This window comes from Erythranthe guttata, chromosome 1, assembly GCF_056151865.1.
Source record: "Erythranthe guttata isolate IM_541 chromosome 1, IM_541, whole genome shotgun sequence".
Classification (NCBI taxonomy): Eukaryota; Viridiplantae; Streptophyta; class Magnoliopsida; order Lamiales; family Phrymaceae; genus Erythranthe; species Erythranthe guttata.
Window position 1 is genome coordinate 6,740,132 of NC_142533.1, and position 21,689 is coordinate 6,761,820.

The 21,689-nt window shown below is 37.4% G+C and overlaps 1 protein-coding gene across 1 annotated transcript; it reads right to left on the reverse strand.

Annotated features, from left to right (window-relative positions):
* Nucleotides 1–17,602: 17,602 nt before the first annotated feature.
* LOC105963325 (disease resistance protein RPH8A) lies at nt 17,603–21,189 on the reverse strand. The gene is made up of 2 exons (XM_088819049.1): nt 18,496–21,189; nt 17,603–17,934 (listed from the first exon to the last, which is right to left on the reverse strand). The coding sequence occupies exon 1, from the start codon at nt 21,069–21,071 to the stop codon at nt 18,498–18,500; it is 2,574 nt and encodes an 857-aa protein (XP_088675175.1). The 5' UTR covers nt 21,072–21,189; the 3' UTR covers nt 17,603–17,934; nt 18,496–18,497.
* Between the last annotated feature and the right edge of the window lie 500 nt (nt 21,190–21,689).

The following is a 21,689-nucleotide window of genomic DNA, read 5'->3' on the forward strand; positions in this document are numbered from 1 at the left end:
ATACACTTAACACACCCCCAAACTTGATCTTTTGTTTGTCCTCAAGCAAAAACTAGCAACTTTCACAGCAACACTCTCAACAAATGCCTCTCATCACATAGATTGATGGTCAACTTTCATTTTTTTCAGAACTTGCAATTATCATGACCATTCTCAAAAATTTACAAGCTCGTAATTCAAAGATAATTCACTCACCATTGCTAAAAACCACAAACCATGCTATCGCTTCAAGTATCCCATATTTGTAAATTAAAAATGAAGAAAATTTATACTTACATAATAATATTCAACTCCAAAGACTCACCAAATTTCTTTACTCGGCTAGTATCAAATAATTGAGCTCTTGGGATCATTGGGACTTTTGGCTTTCGAATGTTGGGCTTTTGGTACAAGGTAGAAAATATGGGTAAAAGTGGCTACTCATCTCCTTTCATCTCACAATTAGTCACTAAGAGTTGCACTTGACGGAATTTTTAACTCTCGTTCTTGACTAGAGGTGTTTTCGCTAAGATTTATCTTTTGGACTTATTTCTTCACCTCAAAGGACTTATTCCTTAACTCGATTTGTTAAGAGTTCAAAAGTCTCCACTTTTGCTCTCAACATGATGGTTCGAGTTTGTACCTAAAAATATTTCTCAAGTCCTGTCTTCCCCCTTCTATCTTTCTTCTTCTTCTTCTTCTTCTTCTTCTTTTTTTTTTTTTTTTTTTTTTTTTTTTTTTTTTTTTATTTTATTATTATTTTTTTTTATATGAAGAAGAAAAATGTAACAATTTTTTTTTTCAACCAAGCTCCAAGGGAAAATTATCAAGAAACCACCATCTAATCTACCCACTTTATTTCAGCTAAAAGAAAGAACACCGTTTCTCCAAGGCTCAATCAAGGTTCGAATGATAAAAATTTAAAGGTAGGCTTGAAAGGCTCAAACGGTTCAAAGATGGCCATATTTATTAATTTAACTTGATGTAATTGATGTAATATGACTTTATATTCGTCTTATCTCAGTTAACATAGATGTCTTACGTATCTTCTTCTTTATAACGCATAATAGGCCTCAATAAACTGTAAATCAATGATGCTATTAAATCTCAAAGAATGACGGTGAAATTGAGCTCAAGTTTATATAAAGACGTTACCTCCTTAAATATAATAAATATAAGGGACTTGATATCTGCCGTAACATTTTTATGAATATGGGTTTATAATAAGGGGTAAGATGCATGACACCTCTCAAATCAAATCTAACTAGATGTGAATGACAACCTCAAATAGAATAGTGTAACTAAACTTAGTTCTAAACATATTTTGACATACACCCTTTTATTTTCTTTTAACCCAAAAATACCCTTAATATACCTAATAAAATATCACATGACTCTCTCTCTCTCTCTCTCTCTCTCTCTCTCTCTCCCCTTGCGCCACCCATCTGCTCCCCTTCTCTCTCTTTCTCTTATTTTTGTGCCACCCAACATCTCCCCTTCACTCCCTTTTTTTTTTCCTTTTGTTGTATCTTTAGTGGATTTGAATTTTTGATGTTCTGAGGCGAGGAACAACATATTTGTAACCAACGGCGGCAACAATTCTGAAGGAGCTTTGCGTGGCGGCGTTGCAGTCCCCGACTCGCCTAAGGCTGGTGGGAAGGGGAGATTGCATCATCCTTTGTGCACGCGGTGGTTAGGGGGCGACATGGAAGGGTTGGCGATGTGTTTCAACGACGTTGGTCTGCTTGTTGCACGTTTTCGGCGGCGACAAGGGCTGGGTGAATCCATGGTAGTTGTGTGTTTAATTGCTTATGACGTTGATCTTCGTTTGCTGGCGGCTCTCGGGTTCAGAAGGGTGATATTAAGATTTTCAGAATGACTATAGTAGTTTACGAATATTACGGTGTTGTGAATCAAAGATCGGCGCGAAGGTTCAAGAGGGCGGATCTAAGGTTTCAGAGTGACTATAGTTGCCTACGGATTACTACAAGTGACTATGGGTTACTATGAATATATATATTTAGAGTTGTCTATGGATTACTACATGTGGCTACGAGTTACTACAGGTGACTATGGGTTACTATAAGTAATATATATATATATATATATATATATATATATATATATATATATATATATATATATATATATATATATATATATATAGAGTGTGCTGTGAAGTTGGATATATGACTTGGATGACTATAAATGACTATGTGGAACTATGGATGACTATATTGTGATTCATATTCTGCATTTATCGATAAATAAAAAACAAATAAATAAAAGTTAAAAATGTATAAAGCAAATTAAAAAGATATGACATATTAATCTTCAATATCAGACGAAGTAAAAAATACGAAAAAAGAAAACAAAACTAAGAAACACGTTCTACGTAACAAAATATTATAACAAAAATATTAGATGCAAAAATGAAAATGTTAAATACAGAATAACAAACGATAAAAGCAGTTTAAATATACTTGGTGCATATTTCATTTTTTATATATGGGGGGCAGTTTTGGAATGAAATTTGTAAATGATGTGAAGCAAATGTTTAGTTGGACTTGTCATTTAGTTCTAGTAAGTTTTTTCACTAGATACCTATATCTTAAGCCCCCTTATAATAATTCACTATCTACCCCTCTTTCTCTCTCTAGCAAAAAAAATCCTCTCAAACTTTTATGTAAGAAATCGTCCTAAAATCCATCTTATTGTAGCGATTAACAAAGGAAAATGAGTGCATCAGATGAGGATCGACATACACAATCCAATGAGGTCAAAATTTGTTTATTTTCGTTCTATAAATCGAGAAAACGTGATTCATGAGCTAAGTGGGCGCCAAAAATGATTTTTACGCCCAAACTGGACGCGAAAAAGACCGATCCACGCCCAAAGTGGGCGCCTAGTCGGCCTTTCCGCACCCGGTTTAGGCGCATAACACTGTTTTTCGCGCCCCGTTTGGCGCCAAGCACTTTTGCAGTTTTAACGTTATTTTGTTTTACAATTGTTTGAGGAAGAGCAACAAAATTCTTCTATGTTTGAAGTTGATCATAGTGAGCATTTTATAGTAATGGAACTATGTAACTCGAGAGATGAGTTGATAGATTTTGACGATGCATTGGCGAGGTAGACGTCGAGCGTGCGACATTCTAAACAGTAGTTGATGTATTTTCTTTGCATGTAGTTCCTTGTATTGTTTGATGTTTCATTCTAAACAGAAGTTGATATATTTTCTTTTATGTAGTTATGTGTTGTTTGATGTTTTATGTAATATATTTGTTTGATGTTTACATAAAATAAAAATTAAAAACAAACAAAAATAAGTAGTAATACGGGCATAATAGTAAAAAAAACATAAGAATAAATAGTAGTCTGCCGATAATAAATGTTGATTTTATATGCCTATGGAATTCTAGTCAACTGTAGAGAGAGACTACGTCTTACGACATTAGGTGTGGTAACAGAATTCTTGTGTTGTTACAGTAATAAACATACTAAAAGCAGAATAAAGAACACAAGAATTTAATGTGGTTCGGATACAAATGTACCCTATATCCACGAGGACTTGCAAAACTAGTTCAGATTTAAGTGTACATTAATAGGACTTAATAAAACACTAAAGACTCCCTCTTTATGTGATACGCCGTTCTTGCACACGACTCGAACTTGTTGATAATCAAAGCAATTCCTCCATCCGCACTCTTGGACTTCCTCCAATGTTGAACTCCCTTCAAACGGCGGATCAACCTCTCCCGAGATCTTTTAAGCACTCTCCCGAAACGCCGATCTTTTTTATGGCCCGGTAGAAGAAACCTGTTCTGTTGCCACACCTGATGTGCCGACGGGGTTGCAGCACGGGCTGCACCCTTCAAAGCCTTTATGCTGGGATTTTTCTTATTAAAGCTCCGTGGGACTCATATGAGGTTGAGGGCCTTATATAGGCACGGAATCCACCACCCTAAACCTAACTTGGGCCCTAAGAAATCGATTAACTAGGTAATAGAATCCTAGTCGATTTCTACTTCTATTCTAGATAAGTACAAAAGATACCTAACTAGAATATAATACATGGAAATAAATCAAAGTCCTAATAAAAATATTACAAGAATAGGACTCTAATTAATTCCAAAATAAACAAGGAAAACAAATCTTTGCCAATCTTTAGTTTCCACGTATGGCGGATTTCTTCAATCTTCACAAACAGAAATCTGGTGCCAACAATAAACAAACCCTAAAATTACGTAGTAGTCTGCGGATAATACAAATTAATTAAGTAATGAATGAAATAAAAACAAATGATTGTAATTGTTAAGTGTATATGTGTACACTGAATCGTACCTTTTAATTGGAGCTTTTAGTGTGTTTTAACGATAATTGGTGCTTAAAATGTTAATTATTTGTATTTTAGGTACAAATTGAAGAATTCGGAAATTATGGGGTAAAAACTGCAATTTCGGAGAAAAATGGGCCAAAAGTAAAAAAATCAAAAATTCGAAGATTTGAAGCCCGGACGGCCGTCTGAGTTTCAACACTAAATCTGGTGCGGCCGTCCGAGATCACGAAGAGGCGCAGTGAGGGAAGTTTAATTACACAAGGAAACTGTCTTCTTGTATTTTTACACCCTATATAAGGCCAAGCGAAGCACACAATTTGGGTCTTATCCTTTTACACGGAATCTAGGAGCAAGAGAACGGAGCAACGAAGACAAAGACTCGACGAATCTTCATCATAGTTCTCCCTTTACTTTTGTTTTCAACTTTTATGATTTTTCGTATTTTTATTATGCTTTTCGTAGAGAACATGAGTAGCTAAGTTTTTAATCTAGGATTTTATTGATTCGAACCTATTTTTTCTAATATTATTCAAGTTTAAATTCCGTGATTATTCTTCTATTTGATCTTATTTAGCGCATGAACTTAGCTAATTTATGTTGCTATATGTTATTGTTAGAATTGAATCGACAGATCGTTTTAATAATTAGTACAAGGATAGGAGTTCGAGTAGTTTTCATCGGATGAGTGTGTCAATTGCATGTGGTGTCGTAGACATACATATATCACCTTAGGTAGCCGTTTACGAGACTTGTTAGTTAATGTTTTATTCATAATTAGTTTGCATAGACATATAGTGAATCGATTATAGATAATAGACTCATAATACACGAGACAACGGGTTATGAGTAATTTCGCGTCTCGGGTTAATAATCACGAATTATAACTTGCATGATAGAGGATTAACTAGGTGAAGAATTATCGCATAGGGGGAAGATAAAATCCTAGATCCGTTTTTATGTTGATATTTTCTCATGATTATTTATTTTCTTAATTAGTTTAATTGTTTAATTGATTAAATTTGACAACTTTGCGTAGGCTGGATAAAAATCATAATTGTTAGAATTTGGTACTTAGGATTAGGTAATTTGAGTATTCCCTGTGGGATCGACATCCGACTCTAGGTACTTTTCGATACGTGCACTTGCGTGTTAGGTATTTAGCTCAACAAGTTTTTGGCGCCGTTGCCGAGGAATACGGCTAAATTATCTATTTATCATAATATTAAATTTGAGCAATTTTTCTTACTTCAGCCATTTTATTTATTTTATTTTATTATTTTATTTGGTTATTTACTTTTTATTATTTTTGTTTAGGTACTTTTTATGCGAAGAGGACACGACACGAACTTGATACCTTTCGATCCCGAAATTGAGCGAACGTTTAGGCACGCCAGGAGAAATCAACGGTTAGCTCAAAACGTTCCCGCAGGGGAGATGAATAAGGACGCTTACCGAATGCGGCAGGAAATATCGTCAACGAGCAAGAGCAACTGCAGCTAATTAATCCACCACCTCGTCAATGAGCATTGCATGAGTACACCGTTCCAACACTCAATGGGTTTCAATCAAGCATCCACCAGTCTCCCATCGAAGCCAACAATTTTGAAATTCGAGCGAGACTCCTTACTATGCTCCAAAACAATGGAACTTCACCGGGTTAAGCTCATGAAGATCCGCATCTCCACTTGGTCAACTTTCTCGAAACGTGTGATTCGCATAAGATGAACGGAGTATCAAATGAAGCACTACAACTCCGCCTGTTCAAACACTCTTTACAAGGAGCAACCCCAGAATGGTTACAAACTCGTGTACCGCACTCCATCTCGTCTTGGCCCCAACTCGCACAACTTTTCATGAACACATACAACTCCCTAACAAAAACTGAGAGAATCCGGAGAGAAATACAAAACTTCATACAAGAAGCCGGTGAAGCATTATTCGAGACGTGGGAGCGGTTCAAACAATTAATTCGGAGGTGCCCGAACCACGGACTTCAAGAGTGGCGCCAACTGCAAATATTCTACGATGGATTGCAAGATAACTCGAGGACTGTGCTCGACTCTGCAGCTGGAGGAATGTTCATGAGTTTGACCTATGGCGAAGCATACGAACTTTTGGAGCGAATCGCAAGAAATAAATACATGCGGGCATCGGATCGGTCAAACAATGGAGCCGTTAAGATGGGAGGAATTTCGGAGTTAGATGGGGTCACCACAATCACTGCCCAGTTAGATAAGCTATCAAAGCATGTAGCGGCTTTGCAGACTCAACAAGTGCATGCAGTCCAAGGTCTCGACCAGTGCGTAGAAGAAACGAAGTCTCTAAATTATGTGAATGACACCAACCGACAACATATGAACCCGTACTCCAACACTTATAATCCGGGATGGAAAGATCACCCTAACTTTGGATGGGGAAGAAATCAGCAAGGACAAATGCAAGCACCACCTCAAGGTCAACTGCCTAGTTATTCACGGCCAGCTCCCGGATTCCAAAATCCGCCTCAAGCTCCACCTCAAGGTGCATATTTTGCAAATATCGTGGCGCAATTTATGACAACCACTCAAGCCTCCATCCGAAATTTGGAAACACAGATGGGTCAATTTGCAACTCAACTTAACGCGAGGCCAGCCGGTGCATTACCGTCAAATACGGAAGATCCTCGAAAGGGCACCAATGAGCAGTGCAAAGCCGTAAGTTTGAGAAATGGGAGACAATTGGAAGAAGTGATGAAAAAGACAACAAACAAGGATGGAGGGGAGCAACAAGAAAAGGAAGTTGAGATTCTGACAGATCCACCAGGTGAAAAAATGGTCGTTGCGCCTAAGCCGACCCCACAGCTACCTTATCCTCAATGCCAGATAAAAGCAAAGAATGAGTCGTATTACAAAAGTTTTCTTGAGCAATTGAATGAAACATATTAATATTCCTTTTACTCGAACTCTTGAACTAATGCCTTATTGGGTAAATGTTTTGAAAGACATGGTATCTAAGAAACGGAAATTCGGTGAGCATGAGATGATAGCTTTAACCGAACAATGCAGTGCCATTCTCACTCGCCCAATTCCACCAAAGCTTGGAGACCCGGGTAAGTTTACGATTCCAGTCGCTATCGGAGGTAAGTTCTTTGCAAAATCTCTCATTGATTTAGGAACAAGTATTAATCTCATGCCTTTCTCAGTTTCTCCGATGTCAAGGCCACACTTTGAAAGTTTGGAAACGAAACTCCCGCTATCTGCCACTTTTAAGCCTTCAGTGATCGAACCTCTGAAACTTGAGCTTAAAGTTTTACCTTCTCATTTAAAATATATATCGAGCTCATGATACCTTACCTGTTATTATTTCTTCATCTTTGACAGGTCTACAGGAAAAGAGACTTTTGGATGTCTTGCGAGAGCACAAGCTAGCACTTGGATGGACAATTTCTGACATCAAGGGCATAAGTCCAACTTTTTGCATGCACAAGATCATATTGGAGGAGAGCCATAAATCTTCAGTGGAACAACAAAGGCGATTAAACCCCATCATGAAGGAAGTTGTGAAGAAAGAAATCATCAAGTGGTTAGACGCATGTATTAATTTTCCTATTTCTGATAGTGCGTGGGTTAGTCCGGTACAATGTGTAGCCAAAAAAGGGGGGATGACTGTTATAAAAAACGAAAAAAAATGAATGAATCCCTTCTAGGACAGTAAGGGGTTGGCGAATTGCATGGATTATAGAAAATTGAATAAAGCCACTCGAAAAGACCACTTCCCCTTGCCCTTTATTGATCAAATGCTTGATATGCTAGCTTGTCAAGAATTTTATTGTTTTTTAGATGGGTATTTCGGTTATAACCAAATCTCCATAGCTCCCGAGGACCAAGACAAAACCACTTTTACTTGTCCTTTTGGTACTTTTGCCTTTAGACGTATGCCTTTCGGTTTATGCAATGCTCCTGCTACTTTTCAACGTTGTATGATGGCAATTTTTACGGACATGGTTGAATGTGGTCTTGAAATATTTATGGATGATTTTTGTAGTTTTCGGTGATATGTATGACACTTGTCTCCAAATACTGGCTAAGGTTCTTCGCAGGTGTGATGAGACAAATTTGGTACTCAACTGGGAAAAATGTCATTTTATGGTGCAAAAAGGGATTGTGCTTGGACACAAGGTGTCAAGGAAAGGGTTAGAAGTCGATCGAGCCAAAATCGAGACAATCGAAATATTACCGCCACCAATTTCAGTGAAGGGGATTCGAAGTTTTTTGGGACATGCATGTTTCTATAGGCGGTTCATCAAGGATTTTTTCTAAGGTTGCCAAACCATTGTGCAATTTGTTGGAGAAGGACGTCAAATTTGACTTCAATGAGGAATGCCTCAAAGCCTTCGACGAAGTGAAAACAAGGTTAGTAACTGCTCCTATTATTGTTGTGCCTGATTGGGATGAGCCCTTTGAACTTATGTGTGATGCCAGTGATTATGCGGTAGGTGCAGTGTTGGGCCAAAGAAAGAATAAAAATTTTCATTCAATTTACTATGCTAGTAAAACTCTAAACGATGCATAGTTGAACTATACCACTACTGAAAAAGAGTTGCTAGCAGTTGTTTTTGCATTTGAAAAATTTAGGTCATATCTTATAGGCACAAAGGTTATTGTCTTCACAGATCACTCAGCTTTGAAATATTTGATAGAAAAAAAGAAGCAAAACCTAGACTTATTAGGTGGGTCTTAGTGAGTTTGATTTGGAAATTCGTGATCGTAAGGGCAGCGAGAACCAAGTAGCCGATCATTTATCTAGGCTAGAAACGGAATTTAAAGAAACCATTTGCATTAATGAAAACTTTCCGGATGAACAATTACTTGTTGTAGATAATCAAGAAGTACCATGGTATACGGATTTTGTGAACTATTTAGTTAGCCATGTACTTCCCCCTGAGCTCACTTTTCATCAACGAAAAAAGTTTTTACACGATGTGAATTTCTACTTTTGGGAAGAACCCTTTTTGTTTAGACAATGCAGCGATTTAGTCATTCGAAGATGTGTACCGGAAAGCGAGCAAAGAGATATACTTTTTCATTGCCATGTCTCGGATTATGCGAGGCATTATGGAGGTGAGCGAACAACGAGAAAAGTACTCCAGTCAGGTTTCTTTTGGCCAACTTTGTTTAAAGATTGCTATAATTTTGTACCAAGTTGCGATAGATGCCAACGAGTAGGTAATATTTCTAGGAGGCACGAACTCCCATTAAATACAATGATCGAAGTAGATCCCTTTGATGTATGGGGAATAGATTTTATGAGGCCTTTTGTCCCATCATTCAATAACCTATACATCTTAGTGGCCGTCGATTATGTATCTAAATGAGTTGAGGCGGCCGCCTTTCCTACTAATGATTCTGCAGTGGTTTGTGCTTTCTTGAAAAGACAGATTTTCACTCGCTTTGGAACACCACGAGCAATTATTAGTGATGGAGGCACTCATTTTTGCAACAAACAATTCGAGGCACTCTTGGCCAAGTATGGTGTAAAGCATAAGGTCGCATTGGCCTACCACCCACAGAGGAACGGGCAAGCCGAGGTCACGAATCGTGAAATCAAAAATATCCTCGAAAAAGTTGTGAGTCCTACCCGGAAGGATTGGTCGAGAAAATTAGACGATGCACTTTGTGCATATCGTACAACTTACAAATCTCCACTTGGGATGACACCATTTCGATTGATTTATGGCAAGGCGTGTCATCTACCGGTTGAATTGGAGCATAATGCGTTTTGGGCAATTAAGAAGCTAAATTTCGATCTTGAAGCATGCAAGGAGAAACGAATGATGCAACTCAACGAGCTCGATGAATTGAGATTGAATGCTTATGAAAGCAATCGTGTGTACAAGGAAAAAACCAAGCGTTGGCACGATAACAAGATATTGCATCGAGAATTTTACAAGGGTCAATTGGTACTCCTTTACAACTCCCGTCTAAAGTTGTTTCCGGGAAAACTCAAATCAAGATGGTCCGGACCGTTTACTATACTCGAAGTATTTCCGCACGGCGCAGTCGAGTTATTGGATTCCGAAACCAGAAAATCTTTGAAGGTCAATGGGCAACGCCTCAAGCATTATCGGGGAGGAGAATTCAATCGCCAAGTGACTTCGGTCGCGTTAGCTTGAACAAAGAAGCAGACAAAGTCTGGCTGAAGACTGTAAACTTAGCGCTTCTAAGGAAGCAACCCGAGATTTCGTTTTTTTTTCTTTTTTCATCTTTCTTTTATTTTATTCATTTTTGTTAGTTTTTGTTTTTATTTTTGTTTGTTTTTTTATTTGAAGCATGCAAACTAATGAAATAAGCAATTTTTTTTATTTTCAGGGGTCAAAATGCAATTTTTGCATTTCACACGGCCGCACCAAAAAAGGCTTGAATTTCACACGGCCGTGTGAAAAATCGGAAGAGCTTCTGTACAAATTTGGGTTGGGGCACGGCCGCGCAAAAAAGTAACTAACATTTCGCACGTCCGTGTGAAAATCGGAGAAGTTACTGCCCAGTTTTGGCTTGGGGCGCGGTTGCATGAAAATAACACTGGAAACTCGGACGGCCGTCCGAGAAACAGAATGCTATTGCCCCAGTTTTGAAATTCGCACGGCCGTGCGGCAAACAATTCAATTATTCACATGGCCGCGCGAAACGAGGCAGGAGCGTATTAAAGAGGGGTTAACACAACTCCACTCTCACACATCTCAACTCTTCCCTCTCTCTCCTAATTCGAACCCTAGCTTCACCTTTTCAAAATTTTCACTTTTTCTTGCAAAATTTCTCCTAAATTCACAAAATACATACACATAACACTTAAACACTTTGGGTTTTTGTTGATTTTGCAGGGAGGGTTCAAGAAAGGTGCCAATTTCTCAAAACACTCATTCAACAAAAAACGCCCACAAGGTGTTCGACGATTTGCCCGAGTCAAGTTTGGGGGAAATTTTACACACCAATTCATCTCAAATCCCTTGCACAAGGCATATTCGACATCATGGGAAAAATAGGACATGACGGAGAAGGCACCTCGAAGGGCAAGGGGAAGGGAAAGAAAGCCGACCAAGTTCCAACTCCCGATGACGATGCCTTTTGTGTTGAAGGCTCCAAGGCCCTTTTTAACAAACAAACGGTGAAGAAACTCGTAACGGAGCGCGCATATACGGTCACCTTACCGCAATTTGAACCGTTGAATCAAGAATTCATGCGACGAGGGTGGCAATCATTGCTAGAACCGGCGGATTCGATCAATTTGTCCTTAGTCCGCGAGTTCTATGCCAACACCCATATCCACCAAACTTCGGATAGGAAGACGAGCACGGTTCGAGGAAAGAGAGTAGATTGGAGTGCCAAAGCCATCAACTCCTTCTACAACACCCGACATGAGGCATTCAATTGGGAATAAATGCAACTCGAGGTAACAAAAGATCAACTCGGAGAGGTATTATGCGATGGGCCCCCAATTTGGTCCGAATTCTCCAACGATGTGGAATACGAGTTGGAGTAGAAATGCATCCACCAAATAGGCAAGGCGTGCCTTACTTTCATATGCGCTAATCTCATCCCCACTCGATCATGGACTCAAATGAACCATGAAAGGTGTGCTCTTGCATATTACATTTTAAAGGGAACACCGATCAACATTTGAGAAATATTATCCGATCGCTTTTGGATCTCCATGACCAACAACTCCAAAGGGCTTTATTTCCCTTGCCTCGTTACCGACTTATGCAAGAAAGCAAAGGTTCCAACCAAAACGACGGATATTGACACACAAATCCGGAAGCCGATAAGTAACCTTGCGGCCCGACAATTCAAGGCGCCCATCTATGGTGGCGAGCAACCTGTCGATGGCCAACAAATCGCTCCACCCCAGGGTCCAAGCACAAGTTCGGACCACCGTTTTCAAAGGCGAATGGAGCGGGAGTTGGCTATTACTCGAAATCGTTTAGCCACGGTGGAGCACAAAGTTAGCACAATCGAATCCCTTCAACGGTGGTCGGGGAAGATGCTCCAAGCTATGTGCGCCATTTAGCGTGTGGTACCCCCGAGTGCGCCGAACTGGAACCGTTGCCCGCACCGATTCTTGAGCCGGTACCCGAGCTATTTGAGGAAGAGGAGGATGGTGATGCTCACGAGCAAGGCGGAGGTAGCGAGCAACCCGTCGATGGCCAAAACAATTAATCAGGTGTTTTCTATCCTTAAACTTCGTGCGAATCACATTGAGGGCAATGTGAATTTTAAGTTCTGGTGTGGTTAATTATTTGTTTTCTTTTATGTGCGTTTTAATTGTGCTTTAATTGATTGTTAGTTTGCATGTTTTTGTTGTCTTTTTATTAATTGTTTTCTTTAAAAAAAAAATTTGCTTGGGTTGATGCATCGATGAATTATGATAATGAGAGATGATCAATGTTTGATGATGAGATTACTTGTTTTGTTTTGATAATGATTAGATATTTGTTTATCTTTCGATTCAACGGAACATAGAAACGAATTATTGCTAAGAGTCACACCTTGTGCGTTGCTTCGGTTGAACGTTTTAATGTTGAATTTGGAATTTATTTGTGCTAGATCATGCTTTGTTCGGTTTTAAAACTCACCTTATGACATTTATGATACGAAGTATTGGGTAGTGAGTGATTTGGGATATGATTTGGGCCTTCTTTGAACCGTTTGAGCCTTTCAAGCCGACCTTTTTATCGAAATTTTCCATAGAAACTTGATTTGAGCCTGGGAGAAAAGGTGTTCTTTCTTTTAGCCAATGTGTATAAGGTCGAATAGATGGAGATTCTTGAAAAATTAACCCTTGGAGTTCGGTCGAATTTTTTTATAAAGTCCTTCTTCTTAAAAAAAGAAAAAAAAAGAGAGAGACAAATATATATACCTCTCTCTCTCTCTCTCTATATATATATATATATATATATATATATATATATATAAATATATATATATATTAAAAAAAACAAAAAAAAAAGCAAAGAAGAAGAAGAGACTAGAAGGGAGAAGTAAGGACTAGTTGTTGAATTGTTTTGAAAGCTCGATCCATTGTCTGAAGAGCTAAAGTGGAGACTTTTGAACTCTTAAGAGTCGAGTTTATTAAAGTCCTTAGAGGTGACTTCATTGTGTCAAATACTATATTTCAAATTTCGGCGTAATCACCTCAATTCAAGAAGAATAGCCAAATATACTCATATTTCCTACCTCGAACCAAATAGCCTAACAATTGAAAGCCACAAAGTCCGTGAAAATTACAGCTTATGTCCCTAAATTTTACCACTAAAACGATTTATGTCCTCAAACATTTCAATCCACGAAATATGTCCTCAAACTTGCCACTTTTGATCACTTTATGTTCTGCCGTTAACGTCGGCAGCTAACTTCGACGGAAATGGCACGCGTGGCTCACGTAACGTCTATGTGGCCATTAAATGTGACGTGGAATAATATATTGAATATTAAATGTTGACGTGGCATAAGAATATACTAATTTCTTCTAACTCACTCTCCCAAATCCCAAATCCCAAATCACGTTTCATTCACATTCCCAAATTTTCAATCCAATCTGCATTCTTGCTCGAACCCATACTAAAATCGAAGTCATAAACCCATAAAAAATCCAAACATTCACACATTTGAAGAGTTTTTCACTTCTCAAAGAACAGCAGATTCACGTGCAAAAGATTTTAGAGGAAGCTTTAATTCTTCTCCCAACTCCGTCTCTAGAACGTTGGGGTCGTGTGATTCTTCACTTGCTGATGTTTGTGCCCTTTGTTGTCTTGATGAAGCGAGCACAAGGATGGTGAAGATGGCACAAATTCTACCCAACTCAGCAGTTTCAGAACCTGCCCATAAGTTGTTCGACAAAATGTCTGAACCAATTCCGAAAAAAAAAACATGCAGCACCTGCAAAAGCTGCATATAATTTTTTTTCGCCAAGAATAGAGTGCCCAAGAATGGATTCCAGCTCCCCGACTTCCCCAATGAAGTGGAAGAATACATGATATTTCAGCCTGAAGATGAAAGTGAAATTGAGGAAATATTCGGCATTTGTTTATTGGGCTATTTTGCTGGTAAAACACCACGAAAAATGGCCATGGATTTACAGACGATTCTGCTATTTTTGAATTTCACCTCAATTGAAGGATTCAAAATGGGGTTTTAGGGATTGAATTTACAGGTTCATTGGGGATATAGAGAATTATGGATTTTAGAATAGTAGAGGGTAGGAGAATGACGTGTCGCTCCACATCACGTTTCGTCGACCAAGTAGGCACTGAATGTTGTAGATCGACATTCAACGGCCACATAGACGTCACGTGAGCCACGCGTGCTATTTCCGTCGAAGTTAGCTGCCGACGTTAACGGCAGAACATAAAGTGATCAAAAGTGGCAAGTTTGAGGACATATTTCGTGGATTGAAATGTTTGAGGACATAAATCGTTTTAGTGGTAAAGTTTAGGGACATAAACTGTAATTTTTCCCACAAAATCCCAATGATCCCAATAGCTTAATGTTTAATATTAGTTGAGTAGAATAATTTGGGGAGTATTTGGAGTCAAATATATGCATGTAAGTATAAGTTCTTTCTATCTCTAATTTGCAAATATTGGATGCTTGAAGCAATTGTATGATTTGTGGTTTTTGGCTTTGGTAAGTGACTAAGTGCTTTTGAATTTTGAGCTTGCGAATGCCTAAGAATTTTCATTATAATTACAAGTTCTGAAAACATGAAGTTGGTCATTAATCTATGTGATAAGATGCGGTAGTGAGTTTTTGCTTATAAGTTGATTTTACTTGAGAACAAGCAAAAGTTCAAGTTTGGGGGCAGTGCCGATTCTGAAGGGAGACGAAGTAGGCGGTCACCTAGGGCCCCCAATTTTTTGCTAAAATTTGGGGCCCCCAAATTATTTTATTTACACTTTATATATTAGTACTTATTTAAAAATATATATATAGATATGGTTAAATTACCCCTGAGGTATGGTTATATTATTTATTTTATATATAGATATGGTTAAAATATTTATTTTATTTGCTAAAATTTGGCCCCCCTGAGGTATGGTTAAATTACCCCTCTTGTTTGGGTAATTACAACCACCCACCTCAACTATAAATCTTTTTACACGTCTACCCTTGCGGTTTCAAATTTAGTGGAATTTTCGAGATTATATGGAATATTATCACTTTTTTTATCCGTTTTATCCCATTTGAACTCCACATTTTGAAGCAAGATGATCATAATATGTGTTTTTTCGCTTGTATATATATCAGATTGTGGTGCATCAGAAACTGTATTTTTACACAAAACGAGTACAAATGATAGCACATTCCACGAAATCTAGATGATTATGTTGAATTTGACACCTTAAGGGTGGAGATGTGAGAAAAAAACATAGTTGAGGGGGTAGATTTAATTATCCAAACAAGAGGGGTTTTTTCGTAAATTGACCATAACTCAGGGGTAGTTCTAATATACCCTATAAAAAATATTTTAACAAATAGGGGCCCCTGTTTTTAGTTGTTCCTTAAACCTCGCATCGGGCCCCCGAATTCTCAGGAATGGGCATGTTTGGGGGTGTGTTAAGTGTATATTTTTACACTTAATCGTACCATTTAATTGGAGCTTTTAGTGTGTTTTAACGATAATTGGTGCTTAAAATGTTGATTATTTGTATTTTAGCTACAAATTGAAGAATTCGAAAATTATGGGGTAAAAACTGTAATTTCGGAGAAAAATGGGCAAAAAGTAAAAAAATAAAAAAATCAAAGATTTGAAGCCCGGACGGCCGTCCGAGTTTCAGCACTAAATCTGGTGCGGCCGTCCGAGATCACGAAGAGGCGCAGTGAGGGAAGTTTAATTACACAAGGAAACTGCTTTCTTGTATTTTTACACCCTATATAAGGCCAAGTGAAGCACACAAGTTGGGTCTTATCCTTTTACACGGAATCTAGGAGCAAGAGAACGGAGCAACGAAGACAAAGACTCGACGAATCTTCATCATAGTTCTCCCTTTACTTTTATTTTCAACTTTTATGATTTTTCGTATTTTTATTATGCTTTTCGTAGAGAACATGAGTAGCTAAGTTTTTAATCTAGGATTTTATTGGAACCCTATGTGGTGATTCGAACCTATTTTTCTAATATTATTCAAGTTTAAATTCCGTGATTATTTCTTCTATTTGATCTTATTTAGCGCATGAACCTAGCTAATTTATGTTGCTATATGTTATTGTTAGAATTGAATTGACAGATCGTTTTAATAATTAAAACAAGGATAGGAGAGCATTCGAGTAGTTTTCATCGGATGAGTGTGTCAATTTCAAGTGGTGTCGTAGACATACAAATATCACCTTAGGTAGCCGTTTACGAGACTTGTTAGTTAATGTTTTATTCATAATTGGTTTGCATAGACATATAGTGAATCGATAATAGATAATAAACTCATAATACACGCGACAACGGGTTATGAGTAATTTCGTGTCTCGGGTTAATAATTAGGAATTATAACTTGCATGATAGAGGATTAACTAGGTGAAGAATTATCGCATAGGGGGAAGATAAAATCCTAGATTCGTTTTTATATTGATATTTTCTCATGATTATTTATTTTCTTAATTAGTTTAATTGTTTAGTTGATTAAATTTGACAACTTTGCGTAGGCTGGATAAAAATCATAATTGTTAGAATTTGGTACTTAGGATTAGGTAATTTAAGTATTCCCTGTGGGATCGACATCCGACTCTCACAAGTCCACTTTTACTACTTATTTGCTATACGTGCACTTATGTGTTAGGTATTTAGCTCAACAAATTAATTAAGTAATGAATGAAATAAAAACAAATGATTGTAATTAACAAGTGGAGAACTCAATATAAAACCGCCAGAATGAGCGCCGGATATATATATACTTCCCTGTTCATTCTTTATTTTCCAACTCAAAATATAATCATGAGTGGCAAGTTAATTATATAGTTGAAGCTATGTGGATTTTTTTCTTCTACTCGCGATATAAATTTAGCAAGAATGGAAAATGGAGCTTTGTAAAATGGTAGAGGAGAATCAAACAGAAGTTAGATGTCGTACAGTAAACGAAAGAGTTAACGAAAGGAAATGGAGAACATGGTCAATAGATGAATCAGATTATTATATGAGGGATCAAGCTCGAATAACCTAATTCTTTTTATACATATTTTAGAATTTTTGTTCAAGTCGAGTCACGAGTTGAAATGAGCTTCATATACCTTAACCATATTCACTAACAACTTACATGGAGGTACATTTCACATTCAACAATCATTTGATAGAATCGAATCCATCAAACTTTTTTTTATTTCCAGCCATTGCAAAAGTAAAAATTATGTAAAATTAATTACCTTTTACATTACAAGAATGGCCTCACGAATAAATCAAGAAAATATGCAAAACATAAGTTTCAAAAAAAAAAAAAAAAAGTTTACAAAAACAGGAAAATATCAAATCATAAATAGTTTTATGAAAGCTTTGAAATTTTGCCACACTTGCCGAATATGAATCCTCATCTTCATTTGAATAGTTGAGGCATTTCAATCGCGGAGCAACACACGATTAGTCATTTGGAATTTATTATAATTCTGTACACACAGATAAAAAAAAAATCAATCAAAACCTCTCTTCAACGTTTTCAAGGATCAAGCTTACCAAAATTCACAGACAAAAAGCAAAATTCACCGTGCAAAAATAATTATAGGATGAAAGATACAATATTATATGGTTTAATGTTTTTCTTATTTCATGTAAAGATAAAAACAAGAAGTGTTGTTATATTTGGTAACGAGTAAAGATAAAAATAATAAAACGCCACTGATTTTTTCGTATCGCTCTTTAGAGTATACATCTTCGTTCTTTCGAGTTTCAGGGGCTCAATAGTTCAAAACACTTTGAGGAGACTGCAGGTCAGTGAAATAGAATGCAATAGTTTTCACTAGTTTTCTAAACTAAGAAAATTTATTATAAAGGACAATGCTCTTTTTTATAATAGAGTATTTTGGTGTTCACCAAAAAAGAAAGAGAAATATAGTCCTAGTCAAAGTTGGGCAAATTGATAGGATTGATCATCTAAATATTAGATTCTTCAAGTGTATCATTGAATTGACCCTAAAAAAATTCACATAGATTTGACGACCATTAATTACCTTTATAGATCCGTACTTGAAGAACGTATTTTAGCTTCTGCACCAAATAAGGATCGCCACTCACGCATTTTCTTCATAAAGGATGGGCAGCAATCATCTACCTCTAGTAGTTCGATGTTCTTGAATTGATTCGAGATGTTTTCCAATTTATAGCAATGCCTAACAATCACCCACCTTAAATATCGACGGTTAAATTCCAAGTTCTCTATATCCAAGTCTTCCAGCAGCAAGAACTCCAACTTGGGGAACTGTCCTGTGCTGGTTTTCCACAGAGGGCCGCAAAAGGCATACCATCGCAGTTTGAGCACTCTAAGCTCCGGTAATGATGCAATCACTTCCATATTCTCCCAAGGCAATCCACATCCACTCAGGCTTATCTTCATAATGTTCATAGGAAAGTTCGATACTGAACGAACAATTTGAGAGCTCAGATTAGGATTTACAACAACGCATTTGAATGACTCAAATTGCTCATAGACAGAGGCTAAATGGCCGAAAAAACTAAAGGTTTCGGTTGAGTCGTGTGCTGACTCAATTTGAACGGCTATTCTCGTTAGATTGGGGATTCTTGAAAGCACTTCTACGGTACAACTGTGAACACTCACACCTGAAACTGTTATAAGATTCTCAAGATGAGAATCATCTGGAGGAGGTGGGAGGTCGAAGCCCTTGCAATAAAGTTGCTTCAGTTTATGCATGTTCCAAATATCTATAGGCAGATAAACTGGACCATTATTCAACAATTTGATGTTATGATGCCGAGTGAAAATCAATACCTCGAGGCTCAAAAGTGTGGATATGGAGTTGGGGAGCTCTCTATCACACGTGATGGAAAGATACGTCAAGTGAACTAATGCAAGTAGTTGATGTGGGAACTCGTAGAAGCGGATCGCAAGTGCATCTAGTACCTTGAGCAATCTAAAACAAAAGGGCAACAATACAGGATATTGTTGTTTTGGACCGAAACAAAGAAGAGATCGTGCATTCGGAACTGATTCCATCCATTCATGAACTTGTGTGAAAGCAAGAACAACATTATTGTGGATGCACAAACGTTGTTGTCTTCTAATGTTCTCCGGAGTACAATCGGTGTATTTTTTCACGATATGGAAAAACTTTTCACTTTTAGCTTCACTAACACATAGACTTCGAAAGGTGAAATGCAGCCTACAGTCCTTACACCTATACATATTGACAGAGGCATGTTTTTCTTTCAAAACAACACTTTGCTTAATAAGTAGATCCAAGATGTATCCCATAACTTCTTCTATCTCTGGTTCTGTCTCCAGAAAGCCCACAAAGCCCTCTGAGAGCCATAATTTGATGATTTTTGATCGAGAAATCCCATAATGTTTTGGGAACACACCCATATATAGAAAGAATGGCTTTAGATCCCAAGGCACCATCATGTAACTAAAAAATAGTGCCTTTGAGAGTGGCGTATTGTCATATCTTGTGATGACGAGTGGATCTTCTTTTTCTGATAATGTCTTCCATTCTTCAAAAGATTTTCCACGTAGATTCTGTCCAACCTGTATAATTGCTGCAGGGAGTCCTTCACAGTTCTTGGCAATCTTCTTCCCAATTTTCTCAAGTTCTCGACTGCACTTCTCCTCTCTATTACTAAATGCCGTCTGATGAAGTAGTTTCCAACTGTCGTCGTCGTTGAGAAATGGTAATATAATAAACTTTTGCGTATAAATGTAGTCATAAGTTCTTTGGATCTGAGATATGATGATGATCAAACTTTTTTTTCTGTTTTCTTGAAAATCAGGAAGGATTAGATCAGCCCATACATCGTCTAAGACAACTAGATACTTTTGAGTAGATAAAGCCTCCGACAATTGCTTCTGCAAACAATCCGTGTCTAGTTTATCAGAAGGGACGATGACGCCAAGTTCATCGAGAACACGCAGCACAATATCTTCCGATCGAGTGTAGTCTGGGCCGATGTGCAGAAATAAACGAGTATCGAACTCTTTTATAACAAGTGGATCGTTGTAAACTTGTTTAACAAGACTAGTCTTACCGATTCCGGTCATGCCCACAACTGATATAACTAAGTAATAGTAATCGGGATCGAAAATCAATTGTTTAAGTGCTGTAATTTGGTCATCCAATCCCACCAGAAGATTCTGTTGTTGATTCCAAGTACTATAATCTGAAGAAGCAAAATTAGAATACCTCCTACTGCTGCAGAGTTGTTGTTGTTGTTGTTGTTGTTCTTCTTCTTCTTCTTCTTCTTTTACGTCGGTTGCTGTGAGAAACGAAGTAATTTCTTCTTTGACTATTTGCAGTTGATGGGAGAGCGACAAAGCAAAACGGATCTCATCATGATCTCGATCAGACAAGTGGGAATCGATAAGACGTTGGAATATTAGGAGAGCGTCTACGACTCGTCTTTCATAAGCTGCCGCATCAACTATCCTGCTGCTGGGAAGCTCCTCCATTTTATCGAGAACTGAATCCATTTCATCAAGGATACACTGCTTGTCTGTTAGGGAAAGAAAATCATCGGATTCGGAAATGCGATTCAGTGTCTGATGAAGGGAGATTAAAGCAGCACAAGAACCCATTTCGTACTAACACCTCTCTTTCTCTCTCCCTCTCTGTGTGTGTCAGTGTGTGTGTGTGTGAGAGAGAAAGTACTAATAAGTTTCACTTTGTTAAGATTTGCAGAAAAGAAGTACTAAGGTTTGCAGTTCATATGGGATCACTTTTGGAGTTTGACATTTTGGCTCTTCTCTTGAAAAAGAAAAATAAAAGGAAAGGAATATACTAATATTTTGACATTTTGACATTTTGTACTAATATTTGCATTATTTTTGTTCAAATATAAAAAATTGTTGATTTCTCTTTATTTTCTAATGTATTTATATGAAATATATATTTTCTCCAAAACGTACTAAGGCTCAATATTGATATCATTTGCAAGAAATATACTACTAAATTTTTGGGGTTGAAATGGTCTTTCTTAAAAACAACGACCACTTTTTTTGGGATTTAACAATTAGCATCACAGCTGTGTAATGACAATAGCTGATGACCAAGAAGAATCTTTCGATTTAATATTCATTTGTTGCCTGACACTTACAAATTGGTGTCGTCAGTTTTGTTTCCGTTCAATTATTATTATTTGGGGGTTTTTAGCAAAAACCACTCCTGTATACTCTTGTATTGCTGAAAAAGTACTC